Raw genomic sequence first — 25,314 nt, forward strand, 5'->3', positions numbered from 1 at the left:
ATGACAAAGCAGCGAACAGGAAGGGGTTATGGGGGAACAGAAAAAAAAAGAAACACAAGAAAAGAAAGAAAAGCAACATCAAGAAATACACTGAACGTCTACACCAGTACTTCTCAAATAGTGGGGCGGGCCCCCCTAGGGGGGCGCAGAGCGATGCTGGGGGTGGCGAGTATGACCTTGGGGAACATACTTTTTTGCCATACTAGAATAAAGTGTAATTGCACATCCACTCAATGGGAGGCAGTGCCGCTCTCATTTTCAGCGTGTGCGCAGTATTTTTGAACCAGACGAGCGCACAGCAAAGAGCACCGGAGATATGAAAAGCTAAGACAAGGAAATATGACGAACTGTATGCAGCATTTGGCTTTGACTTTTAGTACAGTGGGAGACGATGAAAGACCAGTCCGTTTACTTTGTCTAAAAATGTTCGCAGCGGACAGCAGGAATTTTTTTTTTTTTTTTTTGCAAAAACGTGCCAAATATTGCCAAAAATCCTCCCGCTTGGTCAGTAAGCAAGCAGAAGAGTAAGTAAACCAGCAAGCACTGTCAGCATCATATAAGGTTGCATACCTAGTTGCTCAGTCCATAGCAAAGGAGCTTATACTGCCTGCAGCAAAAATAAAAACTGTCCCTCCGTCCAATGACACTGTGGTTCTTGTTCTATTAATTATTGTTTTTTACGGTCTAATTATTTGGCATATTATCCTGATGAGTAAATGTTGCTAATCAATTTGAATGTATTATTATTTATTGATTTTAATACATTTTAATTTCCAGTTTAAAACGGTCAAACTATGTAACTTGACTGTATTTTTACAGTATGGATGTGTGTGGTTTATTTTTGTTTTTTTTAAACACTTTATTGAAAGTTGATCTATATTACTCTTTTCTTTTATTATTAAAAAGAACACATTGTTATGCAGAGTTGTACTTATAATAATAAGAATTTTAAATACAAATGATACTACAGTATATTTATAGTAGCGGCAGAGAGTTGAGGGGGCACGGAACGTTTACGTCTTCCCGTGGGGGGCATAACAGAAAATAAATGAGAAGAACTGGTCTACACTAACTAACAATATGTTTGTGCTATCGTCAGCTAGATGTATTTCCGGTTGATACCATGAGGGGGGCCACCGGGCCGGAGGGGGGGGGCAGCGCAGCCCATCCCTCTTCCCGCAGCCCAGCAAAGGAGCCATCGTCACCCGCCCGGGGATCCGGTGGTCCCCTGGGCCACCCGCGCTCCCATCAACCGGCCTTCAGGGATGGGAAGCAGGGATGCACCACCAGCCCCACACCCACCCCAACCCCTGTCCGCCCACCCGGCCCACGACCTGCAGCCCCCCAGACCGGCACAGCACGCCACGGGACCCCCAGCGGTCCACCGAGCCCAGGGCAGGGCAGGGTCCCCCGCCGGACCAGGCGACATCCAGCCGATACATTGGCGTCCAACCGGCGACCCGCGACAGAGTTCAGGGCGGATACCCAGGCAGAGAAGAGAGGGGAAGGCGGAGGCGGGAGAGCGCCGAGGAGCCGCCCCGGGGCGACGCGGGATCGGAGCCCCGACTTTCCCCCACTACCGCGGCCGGTAGCCCAGGCAGAGGGGGGGCCACGCCCCGGGAGCCACGCCACAGAGAAAAAGTGTGGGACGCACAGACCACCTAATTACTGTGGCTGCCAGGTGTCCCGCTGGCAGCCATTACCCAGCTCCGTGATGGGATTGTGTGGGGAGGGTAGTGCAATGTATGCATTAAAATAGAGAGCTCGGCTTGGGTCAGTGGGAGCGCTGCATGGAATTTCTGCCCAGCTGTCCGTCCCACCGCCCTTTGCCGCAGCTCTCCCGTGAGGTATGATGTGTGTGGTGCATACGGCGTACTTTCAGGTTGTGCACGCACATAAGCGCCCGCCCCCACCTTTGTGTTCATTGCACTGTGCAATTAATTTGTGTGTCGTTGATTACTGTGGAGTCAATTTGCATTGTTAAACATTGGCACTACTGATAAGCCGTTAACCCTAACCCGAAATTCAGAATTTTTGACGTTAGGCTTAATCTTCGAGTTAGCGGGGTTTAATTAGTCGGTGGAGTTGATTTCAACAAATTCCATGCAGTTTTTCCAGTTATTTGTTAGTTTCAGGGCTCCGGAGCGGCTTAGCTCGCGCAAGTCAATGGTGGTTGAAATCAACTCCATCGACTACTTCAACCTCCGCTAAATCGAAGATTAAGCATTATAAGAAAAATTCAAATCTTCCCCTTTATATTCAACTATTGGAAAGTCAATTACATGCCATGACATTTTTCAGTTGTCATTCTTACGTTGAGGCGTCAAAGGGAGAAACATTGGTAAAAAGTAACTTCTAATTTACTTTTAAAGTAACTTAGTTACTTTGATAATGAAGTAATCAGTAACTTAACTAGATTACTTTTTTGAGGCTTAATCCGTAATCAGTCATTAATTACTTTTTAAAGTAATCTGTGACAACACTGCCTGGGGATTAGCTGTAGTGAATAGTTACTTGATGGTTCCTATTATGAAATTAAAAGGATCATATCTCCGGTTGTACGTGGTCAGTCTGTGCCAAATAAAAACGAGGAGAGAGGGTAAAATTCACGCTTTCGAGTCATGTTGAGGGCAGCGCTCTATGTCACATACTTAATTTTTAATGGCGCTTTAAAGACGCCGCCTGATCGAACAGGCCTGCATGATCGTGAGTTCAAGGGACAGACAACACCTTTATCACAAAGGAATTTTCTTTAGTAAATTTCAATTTTCTGACGCGTAATAGTGGAAAAAAAGATGAATGAAATCTCGTGATTGCAGGAAGTGCCCGCCCGACATGTTATCAATGCCGTTACCATTTTAGCCAATCAAATCCCACATTGCTTGCCCTTCCTCAACACGTCGTAAATACCCAATATCACGTTTCTACACTCGAGTCTATAACCGATGACACAAAACTGCTGCACTCGCATTGGGTGTCATTTTTGTCTTTAAACAATTATTAGATTCTCATGCCCCCCCCCCAAAAAAAAAAGGTCATTTCACACCATTACCTGCTCGTGCGTGACAGGGATGAGGCGCTGCTTTGACAGTTCCCTCAACGTGTTGACGTCCGTCCTCATGTCCAGCTTGCAGCCCACCAGGACCACTTTGGCATTGGGACAAAACTCTTGCGTTTCCCCCTGCCACTGTGGACGCAGACAGCAACAAAGATCTTTTACTTTTGGTCATGCTATTCACTTTCCAATACGTAGAGTGGTATAAAAAGGTATCTGAAACTTGGAATTTCTCACATTTCTACATAAAATCACCATCAAATGTAATCCGATCTTTGTCAAAATCACACAGATGAAAATACAGTCACTGCTTTAACTAAAACCACGCAAACATGTATAGGTTTTCACATTTTAATGAGGATAACATGCAAACAATGACAGAAGGGGGGTGGGATAAGTAAGTGAACCCTCTGGCTAAGGAGACTTAAAGAACAATTGAAACTAATTTTTACCAAGTATCTGAAGTCAGGTGTGTGCCCAATCACTGATGAGTGATTTAAAGCTGCCCTGCCCACTATAAAACACACCTGGTAAGAACTGTCTTGATGAGAAGCATTGTCTGATGTGCATCATGGCTCGGTCAAAAGATCTGTCTGAAGACCTGCCATCAAGGATTGTTGATTTGTACAAAGCTGAGAAAGGATACAAAACCATCTCTAAAAGTCTGGATGTTCATCAATCGACAGTCAGAGACGTTGTCTACAAATGGAAAGAGTTTGACACTGTTGCTTCTCTCCCAAGGAGTGGCCGTCCACCAAAGAAGATGCCAAGAATTCCGTGCAGAATACTCAGAGGTAAAAAAACAACTTTAAAATGTCTGCTAAAGACTTACAGAAATCACTGGCACAGTCCAATATCTCTGTGCACACATCAACTTTATGTCAAACTTTGGCCAAGAATGGTGTTCATGGGAGGACTAAACAGAGGAAGCCACTACTGTCTAAAAAAAAGAAAAAATGGTGCTCATTTAATGTTTGCAAAAAGGTACCTGGACACTCCACAGAAGTTTTGGCAAAATATTTTTTGGACTGATGAAACCAAAGTTGCATTGTTTGGGTGTTACACACAATAGCATGAGTGGAGGAAAAATGGAACAGCTCACCAACATCATCCCCAACGTGAAGCATGGTGGAAGGAGTATCACGATTTGGGGCTGTTTTGATGCCTCAGGGCCTGGACAACTTGCAGTCGTTAATGAAAGAATGAATTCAAAAGTTTTGCAGGAAAACCTGAGGCCGTTTGTCAGACAGTTGAAGCTAAAAAGAGGATGGATGCTGCAATGAGACAATGATGCAAAACACAGAAGTAAATCAGAATGGTTTCAGAAGACCAAAACACACGTTCTGGAGTGGCCAAGTCAAAGTCCAGACTTGAACCCCATTGAGATGCTGTGGCATGACCTAAAGACAGCGATGCATGCCAGACATCCCAAGAATCTGAACTACAGCAGTTTTGTAGAGAAGAATGGGCCAGGTAGACGTGCCAGACTGATTTGCAGCTACAGGAAGCGTCTGGTTGAAGTTATTGCTGCCAAAATATTAAATGTGATGATTCACTTACTTATTTTTCCCCCTTCTGTCATTGTTTGCATGCTATCCTCATTAAAATATGAAAACCTATAAATGTTTGGGTGGGTTTAGTTAAAGCAGAAACTGTTTTTTCATCTGTGTGATTTTGACAAAGATCAGATCACATTTGATGGTGATTTTATGCAGAAATGTGAGAAATTCCAACAGCTTCAGATACTTTTTCATACCACTGTTTCTAGTTTTGGCCTTAGCGTTATGCATGAAAGAGTTCCGTTTGGTAACACATCTGTCCTTGGCAGAGGTCTGAGAGTCATCCAAGTGCACAGAAATATCAAATGAGCTTGAACGCAAATTCCATATGGCAGATAATTAAGTCTCTCGTAACCACAACCCATCAATCCATATTTTTCTGCTGAACAAATACAATTAGCCGGCATGGTGGAGAAGCACATCTGCCATGTGGTTCCAAGTTGAGGGGGTTCCATTCCCGAACAATGGCCTTGCCGTAGAGAATTTGCATGTTTGCTCTGTGGTTGTGTAGGTTTTCTCCAGTTTATTCCATTGTTTTCCTCCCCAAAGTCACAAAACATGCATAGTCAGGTCACGGAAAACTCTAGCTGTTCCACTGAAAACCGAACTTCTCTAGATCAGGGGTGCCCAATCCCGGTCCTCGAGAGCCCCTATCCAGCTTGTTTTCCATGTCTCCCTCCTCTAACACACCTGAATCAACTAATCAGGATCGTTATCAGGCTGCTGCAGAGCTTGCTGATGAGCTGATCACTTGATTCAGGTGTGTTAAAGGAGGGTGATGGGGGAAAATATTACATTATGCCTTTGTGATGTACTGTATGATTGCTTCTGTGACCTAGATTGTAACAACTTCTATTGTTTTTTACCTTGAGTTTCATAGTTAGGAGGGAATCTCACGAGATAACTTGTTTTGCATTCATAATATTTATCGTTGGAACACAACATCTGCTGCCGGACGGCACAGCCTGGGAGCCACGCAAAGAAAAGCCCCTTTTTCGAGGGGCTGAACCAAAAGTAGCTTTGTCATTGGACGGGGCCGCGCCGCCTGGGGGCGGGGGTTGGCCGTCTCCACCCCCGTGTGGCGCGTTCCTACAAAAACCGGGCATTTCCGGGCGACCAGTGAAGTCCGCCAGCGGGTCATGTACGGATCGTCTGGCTTTGTTCCTTTGCCACCTAACCGGCGCGTTGGCTCCCGCTCACTTGTCACGGTAAGCGATTTTCATTGCCAAGGAACACCTGGTTGTGCTGTAATGGTAGCGCGGGGATTCTGGGATTGACAAACTCAAATCTAGCGTCATCATTGCCATTTGTTATGCTTGTTTTTGATACTTGTCTGCTTGCTTTTGTGGGATTATAATCAATAAATCTAATTTATTCTGAATTTTCTAATCAATAAACATCGTCTATTGAGCAAAAGTGTGCTGGTTGCTGACTCATCGCGAACCTGGAAATTTCGGAAAACAGAGGGAGACACGGAAAACAAGCTGGATAGGGGCTCTCGAGGACCGGGATTGGGCACCCCTGCTCTAGATCAATGTTAGTATTTTTATTTTTCTAAAATACTTTTTTTCCCAAATAAGCCCTCAGTTTAGAAACGTTTACTTCAAAGTTTAAATCCTAAAGTTGTGTTTCATCATTTTGGACCAAATCTTAAAAAATCTTAACATTAAGACGTTCCGCGGCCCCCCCAACTCTCTGCCGCCTCTGTAAATGTACTGTAGTATAATTTGTGTGTAAAATTCTTATTATTATAAATACAACTCTGCATAACATTGTGTTCTTTTTATTATCAAAGGAAAAAGTAATGTACAGTAGAATGTTAAATGTAAAAATACACTCAAGATACATTTTTTGACCGTTTAATACTGAAAAATAAAATTTAATAAAATCAATAAACAATAATAAATTCAAATTGATGAGCAACATTAACTAGTGACGACAATATGTCGAACAATTAGACCGGAAAACAAAAATTAATCGAACAAAAAGACAGTGTCATTGGACAGAGGGACTGTTTTATTTCTGTTGCAGGCAGTATCAGCTCCTTTGCAATGGTGTGGGGTTATTTCATACTGAGCAACTTAATATAATAATAATGATAATAATAATAATACATTTTATTTAAAGGCGCCTTTCTGACACTCAAGGTCGCTGTACAATCATTTAAAAATATTAAAAGTGAGAAAACGAAAGTATATAACGTATAAGGAAATTTAAAATACTAAAAGCGATATAGCGGCTGAACGCTCGGCTCCCCATGGTGCTAAGGCGAGCAGGGGGGACAGACAGTTGTATGGAGGAGGAGGATCTAAGGGCACAGGAGGGAGTAGTAACATGAATGAGACCGGACAGGTAAGGAGGGGAGAGGTTATAGATGGCCTTGAATGTGAGGAGGAGAACTTTGAACTGTATTCGAAAGTGGACCGGGAGCCAGTGAAGCTGTTGGAGGACTGGAGTGATGTGGTGGATGGACGGGGTACGGGTTATGATGCGGGCAGCTGAATTCTGGACCAGTTGGAGTTTATGGAGAGTTTTACGAGGGAGGCCGAAGAGGAGGGAGTTACAGTAGTCCAGGCGGGAAGTGACAAGGCTGTGAACCAGGATTGCATCAGAATGTGGGGTGAGGGAAGGGCGGAGGCGATTAATGGTGCGTAGGTGAAAGTGGGCAATCCGGGTCATGTTACTGATGTGCGATTGAAAGGAAAGTGTGTTGTCGAGGATTACTCCTAGGCTCTTGACTTGGGGGGAGGGTGAAACAGTGGAGCTGTCAATGGTAAAATGGCTATGTTATGGTTTTTCGAGATGGTGAATTTAGAGCCAACGAGGAGCACCTCAGTTTTATTACTGTTAAGTTTTAGGAAATTGAGGGTAAACCAGATATGCCACCTTATATGATGCTGACAGTGCTCGCTGGTTTACTGATGCAACACTGACAAAGCGGGAGGATTGTTGCAATATTTGTCACTCGCTGAAAAAAAAAAAAATCCTGCTGTCCGCTGCGAACATTTTTAGACAAAGTAAACAGACTGGTCTTTCCTCCTCTCTCACTGTACTAAAAGTCAAAGCTAAATGCTCGTACGCTTCGTCATATTTCTTTGTCTTAGCTGTTCTTATCTCCAGTGCTCTTTGCTGCGTGCTCTTGTTTGGTTCAAAAATACTGCACACACACTGGGGAAAAAAATGATAGCGGCACTGCCACCCAGTGAGTGAATGTGCAATTACACTTTATTCTGGTACAGCAAAAATGTATGTTCCCCACGGTCACATGCGCCACCCCCAGCATCGCTCTGCGCCCCCCTAGGGGGGGCCACCCCACTATTTAAGAAGTACTGCATTAAGAAAATAGTTTCCCGTTTTCAAGTATCCTCCACCAAGCTTGAAGATATCAGCTGCTAAATTCAGGGTGCTAATTTTCCATAAATGGACAAATTCTGAGAATATTTGCTAGCTAACTTCCACCCCACCCCCGATCATAAGCGGTATGGAAAATGGATGGATGGACGATCAAATTGAATCTATTTTATGTGTGTGTCTACTATATGCAGCCAGTGGTTAGTTTGCTGGCCATCCGTAACACAAATGCACCTGGAATATTGAATGCCGCTTGCCCAAGGTCAAGCCAACTGCTTAGCCTTGTGTTGAAAACCACCTATGACCGGTGGAGCCCCATCCTATCCCATCTCCTTCTCTGAAAAAACAGGCACCAATCAAAGCCTTTGATTGTTTAACCCTCGCTCCTCTGCTCTGGCCTCGCTTGTCAACGCGGCTCCGGAGTCTAATTTGGGACGGCCGTTGTTGCGACAGGTTCTCAACATGACCCTGAGATGAGATTACCAGGGCGACGGCTAGAGGTCAGGGGTCACGGCAATTCCTTTGCCCCTCCCCTGTGTTGGAGGGATGGACGGGAAAAAGTTTTTTTTCCCCCCTTTTTGACAAGTTCCACTGAGGCTATTTGAGGGGGTCCTGGATTAGGACCGCAAAGTCTACAAGCCCCCCAGTAGCCGTCAGGCAACAACACACATTTAAACACACGGCCAGCTACAGTAGTTGACACCCTGCTAAAAATGTGTAAAATTATCTACTGCATCTAAACAGTTAAAACCACAAACATACCAAAAACTCTCTCTCTTTTTTTGTTGTTGTAAACTTTGTTTATTGAACCACTATAGTACAAGCAAATGAGGTAACAACATTTGAGCATTCTTCTTTTTTTCATATTGAAACTAAAAAAAAAATAAAAAAAAAAACCCTCACCCACCCAATACCCACGGCACATATCCTCAAAAAGCAATGTTTTATTAATATAGTTGTTTCCCTTTAAAGGGGAAAAGAGCACAGACCAAGAAACGGGGAAAAAAACAATATATACACCTTTATATTGTATAGTTTTTAAGGCATAGTTCAAGAATCCACACAGGGATGGCAATTTGTGCTTCTGACATATGCAAAAAACGGGTTCCAAGCCTTCTCAAAGGATGCAGCTGATCCACAGAGCGCTAGTCTTATCCTTTCCAATTTGAGAAAAAAAAGCATCTCCTTGATCCAATATGCTTGCGTAGGTGGAGCTGAAGATTTCCACCTCAAAAGAACAAAAACTCTTTCAAATAAAACTCATAACAAGAAGCTGTAATTTCTCGGGAAATTAACGATGGGGCTTTGCTGTGATTCGGATCCATCAGGTCACTTCCTGTTGATTTGGGGACACGTCCTGTTGATTCAGTATATCATTTCCTGATTATTTGGAGACCTTTCGGGGACACGTCCTTTTGCATGGGTGTCAATAGCATGGACTTACATGGGTGCCAGCCAGTTCTTAATTTGTAAACCATAAGGTGCCGGAACGCGAAGTACATATGACAGTGCAGGAATGGCGAGACAGGCACAGGTCCCGGAACATATGCAGAAAACGGTGTTGAAAACCACACGCAAATGCCCACTTGCCATGTTGTGGGACTTTCAAGCCTCAATTTCAGATAATATCCATGGTATAAATGTTATGACCACAATTTACAACTACTTAGGCTATGCACTGCACAGCACGGGCAATTGCCCACATAAGGCAAGGCAAGACAAGGCAAATTTATTTATATAGCACAATTCAACACAAGGCAATTCAAAGTGCTTTACACATGAAAATCATAAAAATCACATTAAATCAATAGACCGTAAAAACAAAGACAATCGAAAAAGGAAATAAAATTATACATAAAAATCACATTTAATCACGATTCTTGTTCTTGGAACATGCAGGAGACCGGTTCCAGACGACCTTAGGGGTCTAGATGTTTCATAGGTCTCTAACAAATCAAACACGTATTTTGGTCCAAGGCCATTAAGTGTTTTGAAGTACAGTCTGTATTTTATAGTCTATCCTTTGACTCACTGGAAGCCAGTGTAACCATTTCAAAACCGGTAATGTGATCCAGTTTCCTTGTATTTGTGAGGACTCTGGCTGCAGCATTCTGTACTAGCTGCAGCTTCCTGACTGATTTTTTATCAAGACTTGTAAATATACTGTTGCAGGAGTCCAATTTACTGAAAATGAATGCATGCATAAGTTTTTCCATGTATTGTTGAGTCAGAAGCCCCTTAATTCTGGCTGTTTTTTAGGTGGTAATAAGCAGATTTAGTGACGGATTTAGTACCTGAAGAAAACATCAAAATTCCCTCAGTCCTTGATAATATGGGGGTTCATGTCAAGCAAAGGCACTGTGGTTAAATTTTCAATAAATGCACAAGTGGACATTGAAATTTTAGACAGCTTTCTTATCCCTTCAATTGAAAATATGTTTGTCATTTCCCAAGATTATAACGCATCATGCCACAGAGCTAAAACTGTTAAAGCATTCCTTGGAGAAAGACTCATCCAGTCAATGTCATGGCCTGCAAATAGCCCAGATCTCAACCTTTTTGAAAACCTGTGATGGGAAAAAAAAAAAGGTCCACAGCAAGACTCCGACCAGCAAGGATGATCTTGCAACAGCAATCAAAGAGAGGTGGCACCAAATTGAGGAAGAATAGTCATCAAGTCCATGCCTCAGAAACTGCAAGCTGTCATAAAAGCCAGAGGTGGTGCTACTAAATACTAGAGATGTGTTTTGATTGTTATTTCTTTGTTTGTTTCTCATGATTCCATATTTTTTTTCCACAAAATGGAGTGATTCCATATATATTTCCCTGCACTTGCGCTATAAAATTAACATTTACTGACCACCACAATGTTTTTTATTCATTTGTTTTACAGTTTCTTAATGCTAAAGCGTTGCACTTTTCAACTAATTCATTATTTTTTCAAGCTTTTCATCTGAGTTTGTTCTACATGATAAAATGCCTGAGTGAGTGCTCGTCCGAGACTGGTGATTCCATACTTTTTGCTAGGGGTTGTATATGTCCAATCCATTTGAACTGGGATGGTTTGCATTGAATCATCATATTTCAAGAGGCATTGACGAAGATAGATGTCCAACTCATTTTGACCAGGAGGGATGGCAGAAATAAAATGAGGCCTCCTGTAAATATGGACTGGATGTCTATCGCGGTCGATGGCAACCAATGAGTTCATTTATGAAATAACAATAAAGCAGTTACAATGGTTGTTGATGTGTTTCCTTGTAAATGATAATATGCCAACGACAAAAAACGGTTCCATTTTAGATTTATCATTCCATTCATGACTCAGATTTTTGCCCGCTCATTAAGCGTGAAGCTCTTCTTTGATACGCCTTATTTGCGTATCTGAACCCCCACCCCACCACCAACCTACTCTGACCTTCCGTTCTGCAGAGGATTGAAGGTCAAGTGGAGATTTTGATGAGATGAGAGGCTGGTGTTTTGTTACCGCCTTACCAAGCAAGCCACATGTGCGGGCATTGGATTTAACTTAAAAAAAAAAAAGTGTGTGACCTTTTTAATGACGCTGTCCAGAGTCTCTGGGCGGCTTATGTCGAAGCAGATGAGGACGGCGTCGGAGTCGGGGTACGCTAGCGGCCTCACGTTGTCGTAATAGGAAGACCCTGCGGACACGCACAAAAAAAATTCACAAAAAGGTCAGGAACGCCGGTGAGAAATAAATATGCGTGCTCGCCACCCGGGCCATATGGTGAATGATATCCGTTAGGAGGCTACGTGAAAGTCAACAAGAAGTTGTTTTCATTTGTCAATCAACAACAGCTTGTCGTATGATCTTTAAACATGTTTAATGTGTGTAAGTCTCTTGAGATTGACCGATTATGCCACAGGTCATTGTATTTTGAAGCTTGTTTTTGTTAGTTCTAATTGTGCCTTCTCTGGCATGTGGGTCTCCTATTATCAGAGGAAGAATGTAGAGCGGCTTTTGCTCGTCATCGTCGGGAGAACGGTAACGCAAAGGGCAAACTGAAAGGTTGAAGCCCTTAGACGAATGGCTCCTCAAACTGTCTCCAATTCAGAAATACCGACCGTCGCCTCACCGTCAAACTTCAGCATACACCTTGTACAAATTTAATGCGGTGATATATATATATATATTTTTTTTTTTCTTCAATTGTCCAATGAGACCTTGGTCTTGTTTAAAATGGTGCCAAATGAGAGGCTTGGCTTATAAATTGGAAAACAGAACACAAACTTGAACTTGTTTTAAAGAGTTTTTTTTTTTTTAAAAAACAGATGACTTGCGGTGAAATCACGGTGTGCTAGACTAAAATACACAAGCTTGTGTTTAAAAATCCCCACCATTTAATCTGTGAAGCCACATTCAAGCAAGTTTCGTTTTAAGTGAATATCAATAACATGTAAAGCAGTGGCAAATTGTTTGGATACCATAAAAGAAGCACTAAAGTTGGCAAGATCTCAGTTCATAAAGAATATGTGATATGTCACATAATTCTTTTTCTATAGACCCCACTCACATGACGTCACAACCACGCCTCCGTGCCATATTGTCCGTCAGCTCGTCGTGTTTACGCATTACCGCTACGTAAATTCCTCCTATTATGGCGTGTTTTTCTGCTCGTTAACACTAATAATCAAAATGGTGAAGGCGTGTGTGGCGGTTGGTTGCAGTAACAGAGAAGATAGACGGAGAGACTTGAAGTTCTACCGTATGTATGTCTCTGAGAGACACGGAGAGGAGAGCGAGATGGACTGCTGCAATTCAACGAGAAAACTGGGCACCAAACGATCACCACACTATGTAGTAGTCATTTTATACCTGGTAAGATGCATTTAATCTATACTATCTATCTATACTGACAACCACAATTAAGATCATTGCGAGGCTAATCGCCGACAAAATACAGTTTGAAATTCAAGATGTTTATTTCTTCCGCCATCATTATTTTTTGAACAATATTTAGCTGGTACCAAGTGAAAGAAGCTGGCCTCGTCTACGGATCATCAGTTAAACAGGGGTGTCCAAACTTTTTGCAAAGGGGGCCAGATTTGGTGTGGTAACAATGTGGGGGGCTACCTTGGCTGATTTACGTAGAACAATATATTTAAACAATTTTTAGCAAGCCCTTCTGTGTGTCACATTTGCTTTATAATTATTTTTTTAAATTCATCATTTCAAAAATCTCGCCTTTGTGGCGTTCTCTTTCGACACCCGGGCTCTCGCGAAATACTGCTGCTGTGAAATGAAACTAGCTTCAAGTTGCTATAATTTCTCGCTGCGTATCTTCCTTGTAATGTACATGTCAGCGTGTCTTGTTTGGTAATATCGCGTCACATCGAACTCTTTGAAAACAGCGACTGTCTCTTTGCAAATGAGGCAGACACAGTTGTTGCGTATTGTATTGAAGAAATAGTCCAATATCCACCAATCCTTGAAGCGTCGGCCATCGCAGTCAACTTTTTTTTTGGATTGATTGTCGCCATTTTAGAAAATTGAAAGTAAAGGGTCACACGGGGTAAAGTTGCTTAGAGTACTGCTCTTAAAGTTTTTCAAAGTTTCGTGAGAATAGGCTGAGTTTCTGTGGACAAGATAGTTGTAGATGTCAGGCAGAGACGGCGAAGACAGCGGGTCGAAAAATATCGATTTAGGCATCAAATATGGATCTGGCGAATGGATGGACTGAAGCTTTTCCACATAACGCCTTTTATGCAACGCATCCAATGAGTTAACAGTCTGAAAGCACCGGGGCTTCCATGAATTGCACTATAAATTGCACGACAAATTGAAACCATTGAGAATACGGATAAACAATGACGGACAATACGGTGGCCGGATTCAGCGACACGTCATTGTGGGACGTTGGTGAGTGGGGTCTATACAGTGGGGCAAATAAGTATTTAGTCAACCACTAATTGTGCAAGTTCTCCCACTTGAAAATATTAGAGAGGCCTGTAATTGTCAACATGGGTAAACCTCAACCATGAGAAACAGAATGTGGAAAAAAAAACAGAAAATCACATTGTTTGATTTTTAAAGAATGTATTTGCAAATCATGGTGGAAAATAAGTATTTGGTCAATACAAAAAATTCATCTCAATACTTTGTCATGTACCCTTTGCTGGCAATAACGGAGGCCAAAGGTTTTCTGTAACTCTTCACAAGCTTTTCACACACTGTTGCTGGTATTTTGGCCCATTCCTCCATGTAGATCTCCTCTACAGCAGTGATGTTTTGGGGCTGTCGTTGGGCAACACGGACTTTCAACTCCCTCTGCAGATTTTCTATGGGGTTGAGATCTGGAGACTGGCTAGGCCACTCCAGGACCTTGAAATGCTTCTTACGAAGCCACTCCTTTGTTGCCCCGGCTGTGTGTTTGGGATCATTGTCATGCTGAAAGACCCAGCCACGTCTTCAATGCCCTTGTTGATGGAAGGAGATTTTCACTCAAAATCTCTCGATACATGGCCCCATTCATTCGTCCCTTTACATTGATCCGTCGCCCTGGTCCCTTTGCAGACAAACAGCCCCAAAGCATGATGTTTTCACCCCCATGCTTCACAGTGGGTATGGTGCAATTCAGTATTCTTTTTCCTCCAAACACGAGAACCTGTGTTTCTACCAAAAAGTTCTATTTTGGTTTCATCTGACCATAACACATTCTCCCAGTCCTCTTCTGGATCATCCAAATGCTCTCTAGTGAACCACAGACGGGCCTGGACGTGTACTTTCTTCAGCAGGGGGACACATCTGGCAGTGCAGGATTTGAGTCCCTGGCGGCGCATTGTGTTACTGATAGTAGCCTTTGTAACTGTGGTCCCAGCTCTCTGTAGGTCATTCACTAGGTCCCCCCGTGTGGTTCTGGGATTTTTGCTCACCGTTCTTGTTATCATTTTGAGGCCACGGGGTGAGATCTTGCATGGAGCCCCAGATCGAGGGAGATTATCAGTGGTCTTGTATGTCTTCCATTTTCTAATAATTGCTCCCACAGTTGATTTCTTTACACCAAGCGTTTTACCTACCTTTGCAGATTCAGTCTTCCCAGCCTGGTGCAGGTATACAATTTTGTCTCTGGTATCCTTCAACAGCTCTTTGGTCTTGGCCATAGTGGAATTTGGAGTGTGACTGACTGAGGTCGTGGACAGGTGTCTTTTATACCGATAATGAGTTAAAACAGGTGCCGATAATACAGGTAACGAGTGGAGCCTGGTTAGAAGAAGTTAGACCTCATTGACAGCCAGAAATCTTGCTTGTTTGTAGGTGACCAAATACTTATTTTCCACTCTAATTTGGAAATAAATTCTTTAAAAATCAAACAATGTCATTTTCTGTTTTTTTTTTTTCTACATTCTGTCTCTCATGGTTGAGGTTTACCCGTGTTGACAATTACAGGCCTCTCTATTCAAGTAGGAGAACTTGCACAATTGGTGGTTGACTAAATACTTATTTGCCCCACTGTAAATTGAAACACAAACTTGAACTTGTTTTAAAGAGTTTTTTTTAAAACAGAATTATTTGATGTTGAGAATGATATGCGGTGAAATCATGGTGTGTCAGACTAAAATACACAACGAGCTTGTGTTTAAAAATTCACCATTTAATCTGTAAAGCCACATTCAAGCAAGTTTCTTTTTAAGTGAATATCAATAACGTGTAAAGCAGTGGCAAATTGTTTTGCTACTATAAAAGAAGCATCAAAGTTGGCAAGATCTCAGTTTATAAAGAATATGTGACATGTCACATGATTGTTTTTCTATATGTAAATTGAAGGAATCTGACCTGAGTGGGCTGGCGGTAATCCAACAACCCGGCCAAAAGGCCAAACTCTGCACGTTCACCTCAGTCTTAAACCCGGGGGTGGGCAACCTGTGTTTTGAGAGCTGCATGCGGCTCTTTAGTGCCCTAGTGGCTCCTTGGAGCATTTTCAAACATGTTTGAAAATGGAAAAAGATGTGGGAGGGAAATATATTTTTCGTTTTCATATGGTTTCTGTAGGAGAACAAAATGACACAAACATTCTTAACATTTTCAAATGCTGTAAAAATGTGTAGAATAAATGCGAAAGGATTGCCTGAATGTTTACTCTGTGGCAAGAAGTTGTCAAATGACAAAAAAATAATGTGGAAAGACGTTTCCAGGGCAGCCATGGTACATTTGAAGAGGAGTACCCAGTTGGGAGTCAGAGAAAAAGTGTGATTGCATTACTTCTGAAGAACCGTTCACAGATGGTAAGTATATGAAGGAGACATTCATCAACATATCAGAACACCTGTTTGCAGACTTCAAAAACAAAACCGAGATAATAAAGAAAATCAAAGACATTCCCAGATAAGGGGGATGTTCTGCACGTTCCATTTTGTTGTTTTTCAAAACCTCAAAATAAAAATGACATAAGAAAATCGGATTTCTTTCTTGCATTTCTTTAATTTCATGAAAGCAGTGAAACAATTCATTATTATTGTAATGAAGTTAAACTTGAGGTGGCATCATATACAGTAACAGTAGTCACATGGTGCGCTGGATGCACTTCAGGGAAAATAAACATTAAATCATGAAGGCTTATTATGTATTTTTAGCCAACTTAGTCATTTTGATAGTAGGCTAATAAGGCTAATATAGATACATACAGCATGTGTTGCCTTCATTATTAGGTTTATTTAGGGTTTTTAATTTTTTTGCGACTCCAGACATATTTGTTTTTTTGGTCCAATATGGCTCTTCCAACATTTTGGGTTGCCGACCCCTGTCTAAACCCCTTGTACGGACTCCATTTTGAAAGCTGGAGGAAGGCTCCGAAACACAAGTTGACAATTTATTCAGGTCGTCAGAGATCAAACAGCAAGGCAAACAGCGACAGACCCAGGTGAGGAGGCAGACTCAGGGTCACCATATCATAAGTCAACAAAAGGTTCCCGAGAAAAAAAGACAACGATTAGTAAAACATTCAGTCTTTTTGTAGGCTCTCGCGGGGCCGGCTGTGGGCAGGAAGAAGGGTGTGTTTGGGCGTCATTTAGGATGATCTTCTATTGCAGTTTGGGCTGTTTAGTTTGTACGTCACAGTTGCTGAGTCACTGTAACTGAGGCAACCGGAGTGGGAGATTTTGGAGTCTTATCAGTCGTGTTATCAGTTGGCTATCTGGTTGGTATTCCTTACAGAGCAAGACGTCCCGCCATTTGTTCTGGACTGTCTTGAAAAACTAATTGCGGGATTTTTGATGTCTTGCCTATCACCTGGTTGTCAGTGTCAGTCTTGATAAATCAGTTGCATGACGCACACGTTGGGCTTCTGTGATCAGAATGCGTCATGTATCTCTTATGCTATATGTCAAATACTGTATATTAGGCTTGTTTTTCCTTAAACTATGATACAAATGCTATTTATTTTCTATTGGGTATTGAGCAAAATAAACAGTCAAACAGTAAATACGAGAAAAGATCATTTTTCCTGATTAATTACATTAAGTGTGTTAGAGGAATACAAATAGTCGAACGGTAAATACGAGAAAAGATACCATTCCCTTCAAAGTTAAGATGGAGGGAAACCATGTGTCTAGTTCAAAAATAGATCCTTAGGTAGACATTGTAAAATTACCCAAAAATAAGGAGAGAAGACACTCAGTTTTCTTGGCCAAGGAGAACAAAAATGTGACTCGTGAGTCACCAAAATTGAGCTAAAAAAAAAAAATCCTCCTTGGTATTTTATTTAGGGGTGTTCCCTAAACAAGATGGATGTCGTCCTGAGGGAAGGGGAAAGCAAGCTGGCGACACCCATGTGGTTTTCGATTGGATATGTGTGTGCATGTAGGTGGAACTAAGTGAGTACAACGTGTGGAAGCAAGATCTTATGTAAACAAACATGTAAACAGTCAAAATAATCATATAAACAGTCAAAATAATCCAGACACTTCAGTTATGCAACGCTGCGGCCATGGAAGATGTCCTCGGATGGAAAATTGTCCTCGGAGGTCTAGACGAAAGTCCAGACGCCAGGTGCTGAGGATGCCTCGGAAGGTCTAGGTACGCAATGGTGCGGCCATGAAGCAAAACAGTTGTCACCCCGACCCTCTTTTACTCTTTGTAACACTTAAGCATTATACTACAACCTGGTATAGCAAGCAATAATGATTTACTGGTTATATACGTAAGACAAATATGGCAGTATGTATTATTTATGGTATATATGAGCACAAGCAAATATTCAATCAACCAACCAAGCAAACATTTAATCAATCAAGCCCCGATAATTATCTCAACACCATGTCATGTGCAATGAACCTAGCCATAGTCTTCCAAACTTTTTGGACAGCAACCGCATCAATATTGTGAGAGTGAGCTGCATGCGTCACACCTACTTCTCTCTAGTGGACCCACCAGGCCTATTAAAGAATACTTCTGTCAGCCTGCGCAGCATCTTTTTACCATGACCGTGTGTCTTCTATTTTGTTAGCGACGGAAGGAGAGGACGCAATGACGGGCGGACGGCAATGTTATTCCGAGCATTCAATCCCACCTCGAGAAGGAGCCGCTATTGCTCTCCGCTGAGAACAATGTAGCAAACAACCAGAAAGCGCTCATAGTTAACTCACTGGCTGCCATTGACGAGCCAGATCTGCTCTAGAGGTGAACCGTTTTGACATTAAGCACACTCTAACTTTAGCATATGACCATTTACAACACTCAAACTAAGGAAATAGATCGACAACCTTGCTACTTGGCAATTGTGACAATACAGTTACGACTAGGGTTGTTCCGATCATGTTTTTTTGCTCCCGATCCGATCCCCTTCGTTTTAGTTTGAGTATCTGCCGATCCCGATATTTCCCGAACCGATTGCTTTTATTTTGCTCCCGATTCAATTCCAATCATTCCCGATAATTTTTTGCGATCATATACATTTTGGCAATCCATTATGAAAAAAATGAATAAAACTCAGACGAATATATACATTCAACATACAGTACATAAGTACTGTATTTGCTTATTATGACAATAAATCCTCAGGATGGCATTTACATTATTAACATTCTTTCAGTGAGAGGGATCCACGGATAGAAAGACTTGTAATTCTTAAAAGATAAATGTGACTTTGTATATTGACACTAAATATTGCCATCTAGTGTATTTGTTGAGCTTTCAGTAAATGATACTGTAGCCATTTAACTGTTCTGCTCAAATGCATGATGGGAAGTGCAACCATGACTGTGCATAGTGGCACCAATTGATATATTTTCTCTGCGTTGGAAAGAAACATAGGGTGTTAAGAAAAAGATCAACTACTTCCTTTCTTCCCCACATTGCTTCCCACAATATTTCTAATTGTTGAGAGAAGGATTGTAACGCTTAAGCCAATTTAAAAAAAGGCTCCAAGGACTGCTGAAATTCACTCTACCCATTTGACGCTGCCTTTTAGCTCTATTTATAGGTAAAACGGCGCCATTATAGATTGAACGCGACAATGCATGAGAGGGGTGATACATTTTTAAAAAATTAATTACCGCCGTTAACGCGATAAATTTGATTGCCCTACTTTAAGCCAAAACCAAAGACTCTGGATGAGTGTAAGACATTTTGTCTGTAACGTTAAATACAATTAGAAAACAATTTAATGAAAAACATTTTTTTAAATTTAAAAAAGGCATGTCCGATATTTTTTTGCCGATTCCGATACTTTGACAATGACGTGATCGGACCCGATCGATCGGCATCTTTAGTTACGACCCAACTTACGATGCCTGCCGTTTTTTTAATGTTGACTTTGTTTTGTGATGCATGCTCTTATTTTGGCGCGGGAAGCATAGACCAGGAAGCGAGCGCATGTACAGACGTGCCCGCCCACCCCACACATGCACACGGATCATAGAGCAGCCGAGTGACAGAGGTGACAGCCTGCGCGCACATTTGTTGCTTGTAAAGCATCCAGTGGCGATGGCTGTATATAATCCCTTTTGTACTGTTTATTGTGTGTTTTCAGTTGTGGTCGAATTCTTGGGGTGAGTTTATGTGATTGTTTTTGATGGTATGCGGACGCTAACTGATACATGCTAATCGTTTGTTATTGCTGTTTCAGCAGCTATTTGTAAACGCAAAATTGAATTGCTGTTATTGAAGATGACTGAGACTGATTTAATTACGTTTTCTTTTTGTTTCATTCTGCAAGTGTTGATGTCACGAGCAGCTGAATAAATTCAGCAAACCACACGGATGTCTGACATCGTCATTTTGGAGCTTAGATCACTATTGAAGGATTCCAACCCTTTAGCCCAGCGGTGTCAAAACCATTCCACATAGGGCCGCAGTGGGTGCTGGATTTCATTCCTACACAACAAGACGACATCTTTTCACCAATCTGGTGTCTTACAAGTGTAATCAGTTGATTGCAGTCAGGTGCTGCTTGTTTTAGCACAAACTTCATTGGTTAAACTGTCTGTGCTCGATTGATAGGAACAAAAACCAGGACCCACAGCGGCCCTTGAGGACAGGTTTGGACACCCATGCTTTAGCCAGATCGCCGGAATCACACCAGCCGAACCGCTGCTCCAGTGACCTGGGCCGGCGGGATCCCAACAACCTGGCCAGAGGCCAAACTCTGCGCGTTCCCCTTAGTCTTCATCCTTTGTACTCCATTTTGAAAGCTGGAAAAAGGCTTCGAAACACAAGTTGACAATTTATTCGAGTTGACAGCAATCATACAGCACAGAGGGACCCAGGCGAGGATTCAAAGTCACCATATAACAGGTCAACAAAAGGTTCCCGAGGAAAAAAATGACAATGCTTAGTTAAACATTCAGTCTAGCGGGGCGGACCGTGGGCAGGAAGAAGGTGTGCTTGGGCATTGTTTAGGATTATTGTCTGTTAGTGGATTGGACAGGAGGATTTGGGAGTTACTGTTGTCAGGGCAACGAGGGTTGTGGATCTGGCCACCTCAGCGTCAAAGGGGCTCATGGAGTCTTGCCAGTCGTGTTATCAGTTGGATATCGGGCGTTCTCCTGTGTTCCCTGTGTTGGGACACGACGTCCCGCCATTTGTTTTGGACTGTCCGGGGGAACTTATTGCGAGAGTTGGTAGTGCAGACGTGGGCTTGTATATGTAAGCGTCAATCTTGCTCAGTCAGTTGCATGACGCAGACGTTGAGCTTCCATGATAAGGTGGCGTCATGTATCTCTTATGGCCTATATTCCGCATGTTTTCCTTAAACTATGGTATAAGTGCTATTTATTTTATATTGGGTGTGTTACAGTAATATAAACAGTCAAAGAGTAAACACGAGAAACAACACAATTGCCTGATTGATTATATTAAGTGTGTTAGAATAATGCAAACAGTTAGTACCTTTTCTCATAAGCACGGTGTACCTCCTCTAAGCTAGGATTTAGCTTAGACATCTTGGCGAGGACTGTACAATGACGTTCGTTCGTTCGTTCGTCGTCTCCCGCTTATCCGAATCCGGGTCGCGGGGGCAGCAGCCTCAGCAAAGAGGCCCAGACAGCCCTCTCACCAGCCACTTCCACCAGCTCATCTGGGAGAATCCCAAGGCGTTCCCAGGCAAGCCGAGAGATATAATCCTTCCAGCGTGTCCTGGGTCGGCCCCGGGGTCTCCTCCCAGTTGGACATGCCTGAAACACCTCCCGAGGCAGGCGTCCAGGGGGCATCCTAACCAGATGTCCAAACCACCTCAACTGGCTCCTCTCGACATGAAACAGCAGCGGCTCTACTCTGAGTCCCTCCCGGATGACCGAGCTCCTAACCCTATCTCGAAGGCTGAGCCCGGCCACTCTCCGAAGGAAACTCATTTCAGCCGCTTGTATCCGCAATCTTGTTCTTTCGGTCATTACCCAAATTTCATGGCCATAGGTGAGGGTAGGAATGTAGATTGACCGGTAAATCGAGAGCTTCGCCTTCCGGCTCAGCTCCCTCTTCACCACGAGAGACTGGTTAAGCGCCCGCAACACTGCTGATGCTGCCCCAATTCGCCTGTCAATCTCACGTTCCGACCTACCCTCACTCGTGAACAAGATCCCGAGATACTTAAACTCCTCCACCTGGGGCAGGAACTCACCCCCGACCTGGAGCGAGCAATCCACCCTTTTCCGGCTGAGAACCATGGCCTCAGACTTGGAGGTGCTGATTCTCAACCCAGCCGCTTCACACTCGGCTGCGAACTGTTCCAGCTCTCTGTTTGATGGAGCCAGAAGGACCACATCATCCGCAAAAAGCAGAGATGAGATCCTCCCACCACCGAACTCGACCCCCTCCACCACCCGGCTGCGCCTAGAAATTCTGTCCATGAAAGTCACGAACAGAACCGGTGACAAAGGGCAGCCCTGGCGGAGTCCAACTCTCACCGGGAACTGGTCCGATTTATTGCCGGCCACACGGACCAGACTCATACTCCTGTGGTAGAGGGACTGGATGGCCCCTAGCAGAGGGCCATCCACCCCATACTCCCGGAGTACCCCCCACAGGGTGCCCCTGGGGACACGGTCATAAGCCTTCTCCAAATCCACAAAACACATGTGGACTGAATTGGCGAACTCCCATGCCCCCTCAAGCACCCTCGCGAGGGTAAAGAGCTGGTCCGTGGTTCCACGGCCAGGACGAAAACCACATTGTTCCTCCTCGATCTGAGGTTCAACTATCGACCGGACCCTCCTTTCCAGTACCCTGGCGTAGACTTTCCCGGGGAGGCTGAGGAGTGTGATCCCCCGATAGTTGGAACACACCCTCTGGTCGCCTTTCTTAAAGATAGGGACCACCACCCCGGTTTGCCATTCCAAAGGCACTGCCCCCGATGACCACGCAATGTTGCACAGGCGCGTCAACCAAGACAGCCCTGCAACATCCAAAGCCTTGAGATACCCAGGGCGGACTTCATCAATCCCTGGAGCTCCGCCGCCGTGTAGTAATTGCACTACCTTGGCAACTTCTGCCCCAGTGATTGACCCGACCAACCCTAGGTCCCTCGGCTCCGTTTCCTCCATGGAATGCGTGTTAGTGGGATTAAGGAGGTCCTAAAAGTATTCCTTCCACCGCCCGACTATGTCCTCAGTTGAAGTTAGTAACTCCCCGCTCCCACTGTAAACAGTGTGGGCAAGATGCCGCCTTCCCCCCCTGAGGCGTCGGACGGTTTGCCAGAACCTTTTTGGAGCCGATCGATAGTCTTCCTCCATAGCCTCACCGAACTCCTCCCACGTCCGAGTTTTTGCCTCGGCGACTGCCAAAGCTGCACTCCGCTTGGCCCGCCGGTACCAGTCAGCTGTCTCAGGAGACCCACAGGCCAACCATGCCCTGTATGCCTCCTTCTTCAGCTTAATGGCCCCCCTCACCTCCGGTGTCCACCATCTGGTTCGAGGGTTACCACCACGACTGGTCCCAGCTACCTTGCGGCCACAGCTCTCAGCAGCCGCCTTGACAATGGTAGAGCGAAACAAAGCCCATTCAGACTCAATGTCCCCCACTGCCCCCGAAACGTGGTCAAAGCTCTGCCGGAGGTGCGAATTGAAAATCAGTCTGACAGGTTCCTCCGCCAAGCGTTCCCAGCAGACCCTCACTATTCGTTTAGGCCTACCAGGTCTGCGTGGCTTCTTCCCCTGCCATCTGATCCAACTCACCACCAGGTGGTGGTCAGTTGACAGCTCTGCTCCTCTCTTCACCCGAGTGTCCAGAACATAAGGCCGCAGGTCTGATGATACGACTACAAAATCGATCATCGACCGGCGGCCTAAGGTGTCCTGGTGCCATGTGCACCGATGAACATCCTTATGTTCGAACATGGTGTTCGTTATGGCCAAACTGTGGGTAGCACAGAAGTCCAACAACTGAACACCACTCGGGTTCAGATCAGGCAGGCCGTTCCTCCCAACCACTCCTCTCCAGGTCACACTGTCATTGCCCACGTGGGCGTTGAAGTCCCCCAGTAGGACAATGGAGTCCCCTCTCGGGGCACTTTCCAGTACCCTTCCAAGAGACTCCAAAAAGGGCGGGTAATCTGCACTACCATTCGGTGCATATGCACTGATAATCGTGAGAACCCGTTCCCCAACCCTAAGGCGCAGGGAAGCGACCCTTTCGTCCACTGGGGTAAACTCCAATACAGAGGCAGAGAGCCATGGGGCTATCAAAAGACCCACCCCAGCCTTCCGCCTCCCCCCGGAGCAACTCCAGAAAAGGAGAGTGTCCAACCCCTCTCAAGGACCTGGGTTCCAGAGCCAGAGCTATGTGTTGAGGTGAGGCCGACTATATCTAGCCGGAATCGCTCAACCTCTTCAATAAGCTCCCGCTCCTTCCCCGCCAGAGAGGTGACGTTCCATGTTCCAAATGCCAGTTTCCACAACTGGGGATCAGACCGCCAAGGTCCCTGCCTTGGTCTGCTACCCGATCCACATAGCACCGGACCCTGTGGATTCAACCTGTGGGTGGTGGGTCCACGGGACGACGAGCCCATGTATCCGGTTCGGGCTGTGCCCGGCCGGGCCCCATGTACAATGACGTATAATACATATTTAATAGGGCTGTCAAACGATTAAAATTTTTACTCGAGTTAATCACGGCTTAAAAATTAATTAATCGTAATTAATCACAATTCAAACCATCTCTAAAATATGCCATATTTTCTGTAAATTATTGTTGGAATGGAAAGATAAGACACAAGACGGCTACTGTATATACATTCAACATACAGTACATAAGTACTGTATTTGTTTATCATAACAATAAATCAACAAGATGGCATTAACATTATTAACATTCTGTTAAAGCGATCCATAGATAGAAAGACTTGTTGTTCTTAAAAGATAAATGTTAGTACAAGTTATAGAAATTTTGTATTAAACCCCTCTTAATGTTTTGTTTTAATAAAGTTTGTAAAATTTCCAATCAAAAAATAAACTAGTAGCCCGCCATTGTTGATGTCAATAATAATTATGGTGCTGAAGCCTGAAACCCATAAAATCAGTTGCACCCAAGCGCCAGCAGAGGGCGGAAAAACACCAAAAAACACAAGTAATAAGTGGAAATGACACTTTGCTGTCATTTTAATCTGTTTGAGCAGGGCATGTGTGTTAAATGCGTCAAATATTTTAACGTGATTAATTAAAAAAAAAACGCGATAATTCTGACAGCCCTAATCTGTATTTATTATTTATTTTGTGTGTGTGTGTTTTTTTGTTTGTTTTTTTTAACGCGGAAATCCAAGTTATATTGCCAGCACAGGAACGGAACTTGTTCTTACACCAGGGACTACCTGCATATCGATACAATGATATTTCGCGATACTCTGTTTTATTGTTACGATATGTTCCCGCCAAGAATCGATGAATCGTTTTCAAAGATGTCAC

At 43.7% G+C, this 25,314-nt stretch overlaps 1 protein-coding gene across 1 annotated transcript in view; it reads right to left on the bottom strand.

The window, feature by feature from the left end:
• rnd2 (Rho family GTPase 2) overlaps positions 1-25,314 on the bottom strand; it is a 75,720-nt gene that overhangs the window by 10,304 nt on the left and 40,102 nt on the right. The window contains exons 3-4 of the mRNA XM_057817388.1: positions 11,518-11,627; positions 3,053-3,187 (exon numbers count right to left, since the gene is read on the bottom strand). Of these exons, the coding sequence (XP_057673371.1) occupies positions 3,053-3,187; positions 11,518-11,627 (245 nt within the window). The remainder of the gene's footprint in view (positions 1-3,052; positions 3,188-11,517; positions 11,628-25,314) is intronic.

Source organism: Corythoichthys intestinalis, chromosome 16 (genome assembly GCF_030265065.1).
Source record: "Corythoichthys intestinalis isolate RoL2023-P3 chromosome 16, ASM3026506v1, whole genome shotgun sequence".
NCBI lineage: Eukaryota > Metazoa > Chordata > Actinopteri > Syngnathiformes > Syngnathidae > Corythoichthys > Corythoichthys intestinalis.